This window comes from Chaetodon trifascialis, chromosome 16 (genome assembly GCF_039877785.1).
Source record: "Chaetodon trifascialis isolate fChaTrf1 chromosome 16, fChaTrf1.hap1, whole genome shotgun sequence".
NCBI classification, from domain to species: Eukaryota; Metazoa; Chordata; class Actinopteri; order Chaetodontiformes; family Chaetodontidae; genus Chaetodon; species Chaetodon trifascialis.
Genome location: NC_092071.1, coordinates 15,777,664 through 15,792,915, shown reverse-complemented (window position 1 = coordinate 15,792,915; position 15,252 = coordinate 15,777,664). Strand labels below are relative to the sequence as shown.

The 15,252-nt window shown below is 43.0% G+C and overlaps 2 protein-coding genes across 3 annotated transcripts; one reads left to right on the top strand and one right to left on the bottom strand.

Annotated features, from left to right (window-relative positions):
* Window positions 1–438: 438 nt before the first annotated feature.
* Window positions 439–3,478, bottom strand: LOC139345168 (SLAIN motif-containing protein-like). Of its 2 annotated transcripts, XM_070983686.1 has the most exons (7): window positions 2,947–3,478; window positions 2,542–2,678; window positions 2,309–2,428; window positions 2,089–2,160; window positions 1,701–1,997; window positions 1,257–1,388; window positions 439–1,135 (listed from the first exon to the last, which is right to left on the bottom strand). In XM_070983686.1, the coding sequence occupies exons 1-7, from the start codon at window positions 3,357–3,359 to the stop codon at window positions 867–869; spliced, it is 1,440 nt and encodes a 479-aa protein (XP_070839787.1). In that variant the 5' UTR covers window positions 3,360–3,478; the 3' UTR covers window positions 439–866. The 2 variants fall into 2 exon arrangements, with proteins under 2 accessions (XP_070839787.1, XP_070839788.1); XM_070983687.1 differs by lacking the exons at window positions 1,701–1,997; window positions 2,089–2,160 and having other exon boundaries at window positions 759–1,135.
* A 1,627-nt stretch (window positions 3,479–5,105) lies between these two features.
* Window positions 5,106–14,789, top strand: slc6a7 (solute carrier family 6 member 7). Its single transcript, XM_070983685.1, has 14 exons — window positions 5,106–5,362; window positions 6,740–6,977; window positions 7,477–7,608; window positions 8,263–8,473; window positions 9,666–9,804; window positions 9,978–10,112; window positions 10,208–10,311; window positions 10,399–10,523; window positions 10,760–10,872; window positions 10,968–11,105; window positions 11,193–11,292; window positions 11,454–11,572; window positions 12,785–12,958; window positions 13,104–14,789. The coding sequence occupies exons 1-14, from the start codon at window positions 5,297–5,299 to the stop codon at window positions 13,260–13,262; spliced, it is 1,953 nt and encodes a 650-aa protein (XP_070839786.1). The 5' UTR covers window positions 5,106–5,296; the 3' UTR covers window positions 13,263–14,789.
* The last annotated feature ends 463 nt before the right edge of the window (window positions 14,790–15,252 follow it).

Here is a 15,252-nt window from a genome sequence, read left to right as displayed (position 1 = left end):
TGTGGTCCTCGTTCCAGGAGGGCAAAGATAGCACTACATGCATAGGCACACATGTCCACTTGTTACATCCATATATAGATACATGCACACGAACACACATATCTACAAGCATACACACCCATGCTGTCACCCACATATATTTCTGAGTATGATAACCTGCACACTTCCTGTTCCTGCCTCAGAACTGCAGAAACTGTTCTGCAATCAGCTGCAGTTAAGTGAAGACGGACTGCATTCAAACCAGCACTGAAATGTACACGGATACCTTTGATGACCTACGCTGCTAAACTTTGAATTCCTCACTTTGTGAAACCATATTCTGTCCAGTGTTGGGAGTCAGTTGAGCTCATGCACGTGCGCTTCCGTATGCTTGCAAAACCACTGAAAAGCACACACTGATAGCTGCTGCACAGCATTGTTTTCCCACTTTCATTATTTCAACGGTATCAGACTTTATTCACACCACAGGCAAAAATCTGACATTTCTACACTCTTATGGCTTACAATAGTCCATATTATTGAGGTTTTTGTCGTCTCATTTCACAGCACAGGATGTCTTGGTCAGTTGTTGCTCAAAATACTGCCAGCTACACATTACTGCGTCTTTGTTTACAATCCGTTACAGACAAAGATAAGATGACTCAGATCCCAGCCCATGTAATGGAAACGTCACATGACGCAACATACATTATCTTCACGCAGAGCAACATGCCATCAAGGACATCCATTCCTTCACAGCCTAAAGCTGGTAATACACAAGCAACCATACAAGTAAATTAATACGAAATATGACATCAATTTCTTCATGTTTTAATTTACCTCATTTAATTATTATATCACTATCAGGGATTCACAAGTGACACCTTTCATCTTTGATTGGATGGCACATTCCTGGCCCACGCCACAGTGGTTGACCTCTCAGGTGAGGCAAAAATGCGTCCGTGAACAGACAGGTATCCCTTAGCAGGGTGCGGGATCCGGCAGGGGCTGACCGACTGAGACCTCTGCAGTCTCTTCACAGCGGCCGTGCGGTCTGAGGAGTCTCTCGCCGTGCGCGACGAGCCTTTGGAGTTGATGGACGCTGCAGAGAGTGATGGAGACCAGCAGCTGGACTGCTTTCTGACAGATGATGCACCTGAGAAAACAACAGCTGTTATGTAACATTATAGCAGTTTGGGTTGTTTGGACAGATGTGACATTGAGGATGCAGAGAGATACATATCTGCAGGGTGTTATGTGAGCAAACAGATCCAAACCTGACGGTGGGTAAGTGATTTGTGAGTCTGCGGGTTGGTAGTCGTCGGTCTCTAAACTTCGGCTGTTCCTGACGGCCTGGAGGGAGCGGAGGCTGGTCCGCAGAGGTGACCTGGTCCTGCCTGGTGAGGTTGCTGCAAAACACATCGGGGGTCATATCGAGCTCACACCAACAGTCTCACTAGCAAGAATGTAAAGTTTCCTAAAAAAATAACACATTTTATCGACAGCGGTGACATTTATATTGATTTGGTATATTTCTACTGAAGAACACAAAGTCTTCTCTTCTTCACAAAATCACAAGAAGATCATTAATCATCGGCCCTTTCTCACATTGAACACGGCCTCTGATAATACAGAAGGGTGTTCATGAAATAGAATAGAAAATGTCTGCAGCTGTCACACCAAAAATACAGATCATTTAGAAAACTGTGCGCTCTGTGTACCTTGATTCTGAGCGAGTTTAAGCAGCTTGAACTGGGTGACTTGCTGATGAAGTCTGGCCAGTTTTAGACTTTGGCAGCCCTGCTTAGTTACTGATGTTGGTAACTGGCAAGGGGAAGAGCTCAGTGACGACAAACCAGGTTGGTAACAAGATGAAGATGAAGCTTCAGTGTTATCTCCTGAAGTGAAGCCATCAGTACTTTCAACAGTGCTGTTAAGATAAGATGGGAACATCATTGGTGACTCTCCTCTCCTGGATGAAGCAGTGGCAGGTGTGGAAACATAGTCCTGTCTTAAACCTGAAAAATATGGACCAGAGTTATCGCAAATCCAACCTTCATTCAGTATGCAGTGCACACTAGATCATTAAAAACGCTCTTCTGTACTCACTGGCTTCCTGTATGCGAGCCATAATGTGGACATCTGTGATGTCCTGCAGTCTGTAGCTCAGCGCATTGTTATCTGTGCAGACAAATAAAGGCAAAACATGTGCTACTCAAATTCATGATATTAAAGACAGTTGTTGTGGATGCACATTAAGATCGTCTGTGTGAAGAGATGGCTTTATTTCACCATTTTGTACAAAAAAAATCTCTCATTATTATATTACCTGTACTGTCAGAGGTATTGTGTGTCGTGCTGACAGAGGTTTTCTCCAGAGAGGAGCCCACAGAGACACTGCAAGAACGCTGGAAATCTGCAGGACGTCTGTAGAAGTGACTGCTTGACCCTGACAGAGCAGACAGTCGGCATGAGGTAAACCAAGCTGATCCCTCTTAGAAGAATCTTTTTTAAATCCAAAACATTTCCCAAACATTGAGTTGGACTGCGCTGCTTGCTTACTTTGGTCCAGCCTAGTTATCAGTGAATGACAGGCCGCCTCCATGTCTGGACTGGGGTTATCCAGGACGTGTCGAGACCATGCAAGAGCAGACTCAGTGCTCTCCACCAACACCTGCTTCTTTGGAGACTCATATAACCTGTGAGGAATGCGTCATTCATTAAGAACATATCACACTCGTGCTGCTAAGTAAAGACCTTTAGAGAAAGCTTTTCCAGTCAGATGGGGAGATTAGCATCCACCACACTACCCACTAGCACCAACATGTCTTTTTAGGTGTATGGTGACTTGGATAATAGATCAAACCTGGGTTTATGTCTTTTTTTTTTGGCATTTACCACTGCTTCATCCTTACTAGGACCAAACCAGACCACAAGTCCCACTCTCAGAGGTCTGACAGTACCTACCAGTTCTCCTCATCCTTCACATCATCCTCTACATCAAGAAGCTCAACCAAGTCCAAAGCAGACTCTTCCTCCTGTGACTCATCGCTGTCCCAGAGATCCTTTTGACAGTTATAGTTGTGCAACATCCCACCCATGACGTTGCAAGGCAGGCGTAAATTACAGCCTGACTTCAAACTATCTAGTCTCATTCTAGCGTCCATGGCAAACGACCGATTGTTACAATTCTTGATTCTTGCTCGCTCGGCGTCTTTCCAGATGCTGCAGTAAGGATCTGAGTCACCCTCCGGCCTCACAGAGCTGCTTTTCAACTCACTGCAGAGAAGATGATGGTTTGAACTTTTGTCAAACTCCAGTGGCGGCCGATCGCAAAAATACCGGCTCCAATCGTTCTTCAGTTGGTCTTGGAGCTCCATTGTTTTCTCAGTGAAAGCTCTTGTCCAGTTTACGTATATTTCCACCTCACCCCTCTATCATGAGGATGTTGCCAAACCAGAATCTTCAACAACTGGGCGAAATTCAAAATGAAGTTCCAGTTATGTTAATTTTGCTCTGCCCAAACAGCGACTGAGCAGCTTCACCATACCATCTATTGACCCACATTTGTTGAGTAGGGCTGTTAAGTATAGACACTCAACAGATTGGATGGATTTAGAGAAGCATCATGAGCTTATGTGGATTAAAGAGTCCATGAGAGCCGCAACTAAGAAAGAAACAGACCCACTGAACATCAATCCGTCAAGACTAACAATGACAGTAAAGCAGTTTATGTTCATTTCGCTTTGGTGTGGGAAGATATTGTTTCCTGTGCAGCTGTTTGATTCAAACGCTGAATGTTTGTGGTTAATTGCTTTCAAATGTACCCGAGTCACTCATCACACACGAGGAAGTTGTACTGAGAAGTGTGGCATCTCTCTCTCTCCTTCTCTCACACACTCACACACACACGCACGCACGCACACACGCACACGCACACACACACACACACACACACACACACACACACACACACACACACACACACATACAAACAGGCAGATTAACACAAGATTTATAGCTTCTCTGACAGCCATGTGGATCCTAGAAATATCTTCCTTTCTCACCCAAACCCCAGAGATCAAGAGCTGTTTTCATTTGTTTTGTTTTGTTTGTTTGTTGTTGTTGTTTTCATCATTGATTGTTAGTGGCAAATATCAAGTGTGACAACTATTTAATATTTTAAATCTTGAAGGCACTAAATTTACTGAGCAACTAACTGGCCATAAGGGTAAAATAAGTAGTATTTGCTGTATCATGGCAAGTGATATTTTTGGAAAAGCAGCAGAACAATGTTTATTATTATTTATTATTGAGTTCATGTGTTCACTGGTCTTGTACATAAGGTTGGATATTTACTCTAACTTATACATGTAGAGGCAAATGAAATTATTTAAGGCAGCAAAATCATAAAAAAAAAGGTCAGTTTCCAATTTTACACCATAGTACAAAGAAATTAAAAAGGAAATCAGGCAGCTATTGTGACTGATTAGCATGTGCTGGCTTGCAAGCATGTTAGCAGTTAGCTCGTTAGCTAGCTCAACAATTAGCCCTGTAAACATACGTCATCAAGCCTCTGGGACCAACCAGCGAGGACACGCGGACTAATTTCTCTGTGACATTTTCTGGTGATGAGGTCTTTGGTCTTGGCAAGACAATATTGATGTTTCCCCAAATGTAAAGAACATCTCCTTAACTGGAGAAACAGAAATAGCATTTCAGATATAGGGTAAGAGTAATCTTATTTTTAACAATGTCTTTGCTGTTAATGAGCTCAAAGTATATCTGAAGTTGGCATAGACAACTAATACATAGTTTTCATGTTACTTGCAATGACGCACTTTTGTGGTGAACATTTTACCTGAAATTCTTTTCTCAGTAAAAATAATAATTTGGCTACATTATTAAAGAAGAAGAAAAAGAAGAAGAAGAAGAAGCTGTTGCTAAGTTTATAAACTTACATACTTGTCATATCCCAAGATGCTGGCTCTCCTTGATTCACTAGACCTACTCCTCCCACAGGCTGCATCGACAGGGCAGGTGAAGAGGAGGTGTCTTCTCCTCCTCCGTGCCTGTGCTGCACTTGCGCCCTGCCTCCTGCCCTTCACCTCGCCTCCCACCAGCCTGTTTCCTTATCGTCATCGCTGATGTCTCCCTGTTGAGTTGCGCCCGGTTAGCACCTACACCGGCCGACCGCACTTCTCCTGCCACTACGAACTACAGCAACATGGCGTACTTCCAACAGGAATATACCGTGTAAAATGTGGAATACGGAGCGACAAGTCGAACAGTGAAACAGCACCTGTGCCGCGGGGAAATGCAGGACGAAAGCGGCAAAGCAGCAGCCGGCAGCCCCGCAGTGGCCAGTGCAACCACAGCGCAGGTAGGAGCGGAGCTTTGTTTTTATGGCTCTTCGTGTGTGTTCACATCAAACATATCCCCGTGTGTCGCTTTAAGGCACGTAGCAGTCCCTGAAAGCAACGTGGGACCCCTTTATGAGCGGTTTAACGTCACCTTCCGGCGTTCCCGGGGCTTGTAGCGGTGGTGGCAGGACAGATAAATGTCTTCAGATGAAGCAGTCCAACCTGTCTGTCCACATTGCTCTCACCTATCAGGCTTGTCTACAGACCCACCGTAGGCAGCAGAGATACAGCTTAAACTTCAACAGATGTGTTTGTGCAGACTTTTCTCAAGTTTTTACACCGCAGCTGATTATCAGCAGCTATTTTCAGCAGGTAGAGAAAGAAAAAGCTTTTACTTATTCTGGTTTTAAGAGCTGAAACCATCGGTGGATTTGTTGCTTAGTGGAAGGACAGACCATGAATCGACAACAATAGCTGGTCTGGACCAAACACAAGGTCCATCCTCTCAATCTGAGAAAGTGCTGTTTTTGGTTTTTTGTTTAAAGATAATTTTGTGATGTATGCTTTGAAAGCTGTAAGTTAAAAATTCTCTTTGGTGCTGCAGAGATTTTCTTTCTGGTTCAATGGATGAATATTTAATGATGAATCGAATAATTAATAAAATAACTGATGAAATCATCAGCAAATGAATTGACATTGGAAAATAATAGTTATGTGGTATAGACATAAGACATAGACATACTCGACGTACTAACATATTCCTCTGTTATGTAATCTTGACACAACTACTCAGCTGGGCATTGTCCCTGTTTGATGTCTCTATGCCTCGGTGTGTGAACATATATTGTCTTTGTGCATGTCAAACTTGGACATACAAGAAATCTCAAAGACATTACATTTTAATGAATATGTATTTGCGCCATTGGATGAATTATTAATCTTTAAACACATAACAGCATGTAAAGCAGAAGCCCTGCTGTTATCTTAATCAGACTTCCTCCCGGTGACCTGACGTGAGAAAATAGTTCCTCATGTTTCGAGATGGATGGCCAGCAGGGAGGAAGAGGAAGTCCAGTTGGTGGTTTTAACACCTCATGACTAACATAGACAGGCTACACCTTGCACACAGCTTGTTCTACAGTTGAAATGAAAGACCACCCTCAGCACCTCTGAGTGTTTTTACTTAGTAATGAACTTAAACAATAATAAACTATTAAAATTGATTCATTAGACTAATGCTTTCTGCACTCGTCTACATAATCCACATTTTACTAACTTGACTCACTGAGCAAAGGGAACTGACCAATTCCAGATTTTCATTGAAGTGTGTGTCACTGTACATCTCTGCTCTGGCTGTTTCTTTCACTGTCTTAAAAATGTGATTTTATTCTCTCTAGAATTCAGTTCAATTGAACGGGCATACTGTCACTCAAAATGGCCACAGCCCGACAGCTACACCTGCACCACAGCCACAGTTTGACTCCCGATCCCCGAGTCCTGCACCCGCTCCAACCCCGGCTGTCCCGAGGGAGCAGTGGGGAGGGAAGTACGAGTTCCTGCTCTCCTGCATCGGATACTGTGTGGGACTGGGGAACGTGTGGCGGTTCCCCTACCTTTGTTATCGCAATGGAGGAGGTGAGCAGACTGCGAGCATGTTCACGGCCCTCTGAAGTCTCAGATGCTTTAAATGCCTGGGTGTGTGTATGTCTGAAATGATTTGCTACACCCATTTGAACAAGAGGCACTCTTCGCTCTTCCCTTGGGTATGCGCCTTTCTCCTAATCATGCCGGCTTATTTTGCACATTCTGTCCAGAGCTCTCCATGGCAGCCTTTTTGGACGGGGAGCTAGAGCACAAAGCATTTACTAATCCTCTAAGTAGAGACAGAGTTTTCCCTGATTACACACTTGACATGAAGTCTTTCTAACCCAGCCTTATGTGCTGTGTGTCTTCATCTGAAATCAAGCATGTTGGAGCTTGACTAACTGTAAAGCAGAATAACATCTGCCTGTGATGCTGCCACCTAGACAGAAGTTAAATAAGTCTTACCTGCACAAAGCAAATCATTGCACCGGATGTCTCCACCCACCACCACCACCACCACCCTTCCTGAGACTGTTTCTAATCTTCACAGGTGTGTTTCTCATCCCCTACTTCATAATGCTGTTTTTTACGGGTGTTCCACTCTTCCTCATGGAGCTGAGTTTAGGCCAGTATGGAGCAGCTGGCCCCATCACTGTGTGGAAATGCTGCCCTCTGCTCAAAGGTAATGCTCTCCTGTATCATGATTTTTAGCCCAGTAAGGACACACTTACATACACTGTAATTCAATGACACTCTAATTTGTGTTGTTACTATTATTCTAATTCATTCTGATTGGTAGTACAGTGTTTGAGAGTACACGAATATGGAATCACAGATCACTGAATTAGTTCTCCAGAAATGTTGAGCGTCCAGTTTGAACCACGCGCAATGATTTGAGTAAGCAGGATCTCAAGTTGACACCAAAAATGCCTTTGTTACCAGTCAGTGCGTCGTATCGTCGAGGAAAATAACTGGCTGACTCATAATTTTGCCACGTCACAACACTACGTCATGTGGCGAATGCGCAAGATTCCTGAGAGAGCTCTGGAAGACAGTTGCTAAATATGAACATCTGATAAAGAAACCTGCAGGAACTGTCTTAGAAACAAAAATAGAGCCAGAAAATCAGGTTTCATCACAAGGCGAGTTTATTTTAAACTGGAAAGGTAAGCTGCAGGTCGCTGAATGAGGAGCGCTTTGAGATGGAGCTCCCTCAAGTGTTACAGAAGGAAATGAACAGTTTCTGGTTAACAAGCACAACATGAAGTGTCTGCAATGCTGTATTTAAGGTGAGATGAAGCGTTGATTAGATATATTGCCGTGTCTCTTCTTGCAGGTATTGGCATTGGGATGCTGTGTGTGTCCACGCTGGTGTGTCTCTACTATAATGTTATTATAGCATGGACGTTTTACTACCTGGGCAGCTCGTTCCAGAGCCCTCTGCCCTGGTCCTGTGATGCTGCAGCCAATATAGCTCTCTGTGGTAATGGCACCTCTGGCAACAGCTCCACTGGTAAAGCCCTCAGCCCCACAGAAATTTTCTGGAAGTAAGTGTGTCTCTGCACAATCATTCACTTCTCTTATTTAAAACATCAAGCCTGCTTTGCAAATTTATATAGCCTGTCTCATCACCATAGACTGTAAAATGTTGACTGTGCATTTCCATGCAATTTAATGTTATGTATTTTACATACTGTGTGTGTCTTCTCCCTTTTTACATACTTGTTAATGGCTCGAGCAGCATGCTGTGCGCACGCACTCTGTTTGTACTTTTCTTTAGCAAACACAAGTATTGTTCACAATGACTGGAAACTTCAAACTAAGCTGTCACCCTTTCAGCTGATATGACTGAGGGCTTTGCTGCAACACCTTACATCAGTGGTTCTTAAACTTTTTCTGTTATGCCCCCCTTCAGCCCCTGGAAAAACTTCACGCCTCCCCCCATCCCCATGATTTGTATCAGTCATTAACAATAATTTAGGAAACATAAATCATATTCATTTAACATAGTTTCTGTCCATATATTTCCCCCTAGTTACCCATGTCACACACAAACATGTGGCTCTATGCCCCCCACCCCCCACCCCCCACCCCCAATACCAATAGGTTTATTGATATACAGCAAACAAACCAAAGGGCTCAGACTGAGGCTAGATACAACATGTAGGTCAGCCTGTTTCACCAGAGCCAGCTCTCAAAACGGGCACGGCAGACATTCAGAGACACTGAGAGAGGCCGTTTCTCTATTGAACTCGGGCCCCTCCCCCCCTGGAATCTTCCCACAGCTGACTGACGTGCCCAACATGCAGCACTTTCACTTGTCACTACGCACTTTTTACTGTATGTTTTAACTGAGGTATGTGCGGCATGTGACAGCCACACCCTGAAACAGTCAGAGCAATGTTTTCATAAGAATTTATAACCTTTCATGCAAAACGGATAAAGTGACTATGAGCATTAGCAATAGGACATTTTAAACTGTAATGATCATATGTGTAATGCCTTTTGACTGGTAATACATTGTATGTTACATTATACTGTATATTATACATTATAGAGGCTTATAGCAACTATAGTGCCTTCTGCCTTATATTAAAATATTTGAATGCTTTGTTTCTCTTCAGCTAATGCGTAATCAGTGACACAATGCTTAGGTGTGGAATAGGTGTGGGTGTGGTACGAGCTGTGCTGGGCTTTTTTTTTTTTTTTTTTTTATGTGTTTGGTTTCGTGTCTTGCAGTGAGCGTGTGCTGGGTGTAGTACACAGCGAGGGCCTTCATGACCCGGGCCCTGTGCGGTGGCCCCTGGCCCTGTGCCTCCTGGCTGCCTGGATCGTCATCTTCCTGTGTATGCTCAAGGGCATCCGCAGCTCTGGAAAGGTGAATCAACACAATGTCGCTATTGTCCGCTCCCATAAAAACACACACACACACACACACACACACACACACACACACACACACACACACACACACACACACACACACACAATCCTGCCCTTGCTGCCACACCTTGTTGTGCTAATATGCATCTGTGCTTTCTGTGTTTTCAGGTGGTCTATGTAACAGCCACCTTCCCGTACTTTGTGCTCATTGTATTGATCATCAGAGGTGCTACCCTGGAGGGCTCTCTTCAGGGCGTCGCTTTCTACCTCACACCAGACTGGGGCCGATTAGCAAATGCACAGGTAATTCTGATGGAAGACTGATGAGGCTGAGGAGTCTGTGAACACAGTGCTTTGTTGCTGCTTTCAAAAGCACATTTCTGTCCGATGCATTGCAGGTGTGGAACGACGCAGCCTCACAGATCTTCTACTCCTTAGGAATTGGAGTTGGGGGGCTGCTTTCTATGGCCTCTTACAATAAGTTTGACAACAACGTCATCCGGTGAGTTTGTGCTCTGCTGTGCCGCTCGCTCTGTTGTTGCAGCCACGATGGGCTCAGTTTTTCTAATCACGGTTCTTTTGGTTTCAGGGACACTTTGATTATCACCACAGGAAACTGTAGCACCAGCTTCTTTGCTGGATTTGCTATATTCTCAATCCTGGGTCACATGGCATGGAAGAAGGGAGTGCCTGTCGGAAAGGTGGCAGATACGGGTAGTTACTGTGCTCATTTTGCTCTGTAGTCCTGTGGATCTTCTTTCATGTAGACGTCTGAACCGACTGAATAGAGCATTTTGAACAAAACCAGAATTGTGATTATGAGTTAGAATCTAAAATCAGGGCAATATTTAATTGGAAATGAGACTTAAAGTGGTACCAATACTCTGTGTATTGTATTAAAGTCCTTGCTATGCATTGCGCTTTTGAACTTGTATTCTTTTTGCCTTCAGGTCCTGGGTTGGCCTTCGTCGCGTACCCAGAGGCCCTTGCTCTGCTGCCAGGCTCGGTCTTCTGGTCCATTATGTTCTTCCTCATGCTCTTCATGCTGGGGATCGATACGCTGGTAAGGCTGCACACACCACGCAAAGATATGGGCAGAAATAAAGAGGCATAAGTCTGCCTCCTTATGTTTGATGCCTGCTGTTGTTTGCTTCACAGTTTGGCAACATGGAGGGCATCACTACGGCCGTGCTGGATGAGTTTCCGCAGCTCAGAATAAACACGCTGCACAAATCCTTGTTCCTGGGCGCCCTGTGTTTTGGCTTCTACCTTATGGGTCTCCTGTTAGTGACCAACGTGAGTGTGTTTTTAGCATGGCTGAAAAATGCATCTTTCTCTGTGATCCCATGATCCACATTTCCCATGCTGTGTGTGTCTTCATAGGGTGGGATTTACTGGTTCACCCTCATTGACTCCTTCAGCACTAGTTTCGGCCTCATCATCATCACCCTCTTCATGTGCATTGGCATCTCCTTCTTCTATGGTAGTCCATCTCACACCCCTAACCCTCACATGAAACTCCTCTAACACATCACCATTTTCTTGTTCTTTTTAATAACACATTGGACACATCATCTGTCATGCCCACTTGTCATGATGATTGCTTGTTCCTAATGTGCACCTCTTCATGAACCTTTCTATTAGGAGTCAACCAGTTTTGTCAAGACATTATTGATATGATCTGCCGCTGCCCTCCCTGGTGCAGCAAAGTGCTGCTTTACTTCAAAGCATGCTGGGTTTTCTGCACTCCGTTTCTTCTTCTGGTGAGTAAACACATCAGTGTTAGTATTCATACTTGTTAGTAGATGCAGGTACAATGTGACATCAGCACTGGTTCTCCATAAGTAGTGTGACAAATGCTTTTCTCAAGATCTGTTAGAGTTCCATAAATGCAGCTGGTTTGTTGTGTAATCGGTTGACTTTTACAAAATCCAAATGCACTGAAGTTGATATGATTTATAGAGTTTGTCAGGGTGGTTGTGGTGTAATGTAACAGCTCTGCATCTTTGAGCAATAAGGCTGCTCATGAGGAATTTTCACTTTTTTGGTACAGTGAGCGTGGAGAGCAGCATATTGATCAGGTGTATTGATTTTTAAATGGTCTAACAGTTTGGTTCATCTGTTTTGGGGCCAGAAATTAATTTAGGTGTCACTTCTTTCCTCCTTTTGGTTCTCAGTGATTCTCACATTTATTTCATTTAGCAAGAGTTTGTTGTTGATTTTCTTTTTGCATTTCAAACCTCATCAAATCACTGGTTTCACTGTTGGATAGGAATCAGTACAGACACCACGGAGTCGTCGAAACACAGCTTGTTTGTGTTGAGGGACTTTTCACTGATAGTCAAAAATGTATTATGTGAGGTTAGATGCAAAACATTAAGATTATTTTGCCAAATTAATAATTACGAGTATGTCCAAGTAATGAACTTCATGTTATCGCTGAGCTAAAGTTCATATTACAGTATTGTCGATTGTGTCAGTGCACAATCCATGTTAAGTTACTCCCTCTATTATTTCTGTCAGTCTTGTCACCTACAGCAGAATTAGCATTCACAGTAAGACTGACTGATACATAAATACCCATCTCATGCCACCTTTTATTGTAATGCATTGTTGCACTTACAGTCAGAGAGTAATCTGATGAGGGTGCTGTTTTAGTGAGTATAGAATATGACATTAAATGGATGAAGAGTTTGTAATCTGAGGGAGAACAAAGATAATAACAATTACTGAGTGACAGAAAAGTTCCATCAAGGAAACTAAAATAACATCACTGCTTTCAAATGTGGCCAGCTGTGCTGACATCTTCACAGCCACACTCGTGAATAATTCAAGAGGACAATCTGACATTCAATCTGCTTTCCCCCTGTAGTGTTTGTCTGCTGGCCCTCTCGGTCACTCTTCTTCTGTTGCGGCTTTTTGTTTGGATGAAATGTTCCTCTGCTCATTCTGTGCCTTTCCCCTCGTGGCTATAGTTCATCCTGACCTACATCTTCATTGAGATGTACAACACACCGCTCCACTACGGGCCCTATGTGTATCCACGTTGGGGTAAAGCACTGGGCGTGTGCATCGGCGCGACCTGCTGCCTGCAGATCCTCATCTGGGCCATTGTGGCCATCAGCAAGGAAACTGGAACTCTGAAAGACGTCAGTATCACCACTACGTCATTCTGTCACTGTTACACCTCTTTCATGCTTTAGCTATACAGCTGAAACAGATTGTCACTGCTGTAGCTGTTTAAATGTCATATCATTGGCTCATGTACGACTGTCTCCTGCCTGTTTTTTGCAGCGTTTCCAGAAATCGATTCGACCTCTGAATTCCTGGAGGGTAAACAACATGAACAGCTCCGTGAGAGAGCAGGTGCACATGGAGCCCGAGAGAGTGGAGGCGCCGTTCACTGTCACGCTCACAGACATGGACTTTACTGCAATGACGTGGGAGGTTTGAAGCCAGGCGTGACGGCGCAGACAGAGCAGCGATGAGCAAACTACGTTTGTTGAGAGACAGGAATTTATTTTTATGTTACTCGCCCCAGCTTGGCTCTGGTGGCCAGACTGTGTGTCCTGCAGGGCAGTGTGGATTAATTGCTTTATTTATACTATTATTGTATTTTTTTGGTGACTTTTTTAACGTTGTGTAGAAGATATGATTCTTAGATGGCATAGTAGGACTCTACCCGGGCGTTTGGATGATGCTGATCTTGATATCATATTAGCTTGTAATGAATTTTCACTGACAGCGGTCAACATCGGCGGATGGACCAGATTCCGTTTTTCCTGTACAAACAGGAGGAACAAAAGACACGGTGCACTGACTGTTGACTGTTACCTTCAACAAGCTCTGATGGACCTGGAGAGGTGACTTCAAGTCATCAGCCTGCCAGACTAAATGGTGCTGATGGCTCAGCTGCACCGAGGAATGCTTTTAGTCCTTTTCACTTTTTAATTGAATGATTACTGAAATTATTGCTTTAAATAAATACATTTAAAAGAAATCTTGCCAAATAGCCATTTAAGCACTATCTCTGTGTTTGTATAACAGTAGACACTCAAATGTCTTGTCTGCATTTCAAATTTACTCCAGATTAGTCGCTCAGAATATTGATATTGATCAAACTGATGTTACATTTACTGCAATCTATAGTATTATTGTAGACTGGCTTTCTCTAGATAGACAGTGATAGGAGTAACTGGCCATCTACACAGATGTGGGTTTTTAGTTGTTTACTGGAACCTGGCCTTTACGATCCTTCGCTATCGATTCCCCCCTCTGCTATTTCTGATCAGAAAGCCCTTCTGAAGTCATTGTATATCACTAGTCAAAGATAAGATAAAACTTAATTAATCCCACGCTAGGGAAATTAACTTGTTACAGCCAGCAAAGAATAAAAGAGAGACAAAGGGCATGCTTTGAGAAGACATTAGATGTGGTTGTTTAAGTGTTATTTATTGCCACATTGGCCATACTGCTGTATTTTTTTGCTAGACATGATATTAAACTTGGGACTGAAAGGAAAGAGTAATGTGAATAATTACAATCAGACTCACCCAGACAACCAGATAAATAACATTTGTTATTCTAGATGCACTTCTCTCGCAGAGGCTTTTTGAAAGTCCAGAAGATTTAAATTGGGGTAGTCGATGAAAGTTCTCACTGTTTTCTAGTCTGTTGACTCAAAACCATTTTCAAGGGCACTCAGTGTGTGCTACCTGTTGTCCCACAGCAAATAAGGTGATGACAGACGAAAACCTTTCAGATCTGTATCACTTTTCTCTTTCAATGCATCTTTCAAGCGGGACTGCTACTTTTAAACCTTCAATTAAGAACATTTTTATTATTCTTTGTTTTAGGATTGTATGTCATGTCATGAAACTCCTCTAATTTTAACTAATCTTTTTGCCTTTGTACACCTTGTTGCCGTTCTCTTGTACAGTATATTGCTGTGCATAATGATTAAACGTTGTCATTGTCTTCATGTCTTTATGAAAATATTCATTTGTTGTAGTTTTTTTTTTGATAGTTTAGGATAGTTTTATTTCCTAGAGGTCTGATGAAAACTTTTTAAAAATGTGAGATGATATACATCGCTAAAATCTGATTGATTTTACTGAGTTACCTATACAGTATTAGTTTGACACAATAAATGTATAGTTACTTTAGTAGCGATGGGGTGGGCTGCCGCTGAGCATATTTAGTGAGGTGAGACACACAGAAGAAATACACACAGGAAAAAAGAACATTATATTTTAAATGGAGGCAATAAGTGTTTTCTAAATGTCAGACCACAACCCAAAGTTTTCTCAGTTCAGTTCTTTGAAATAATGTGTAGTTTTCACCACAAGAGGGCAATGCTTCCACTAGATTGGGGTGCTTTTAATCCACAGTCACTTATTTTAACTTCACATTTGCTGTCGCCATTGAATGAAAGACTTTGTTG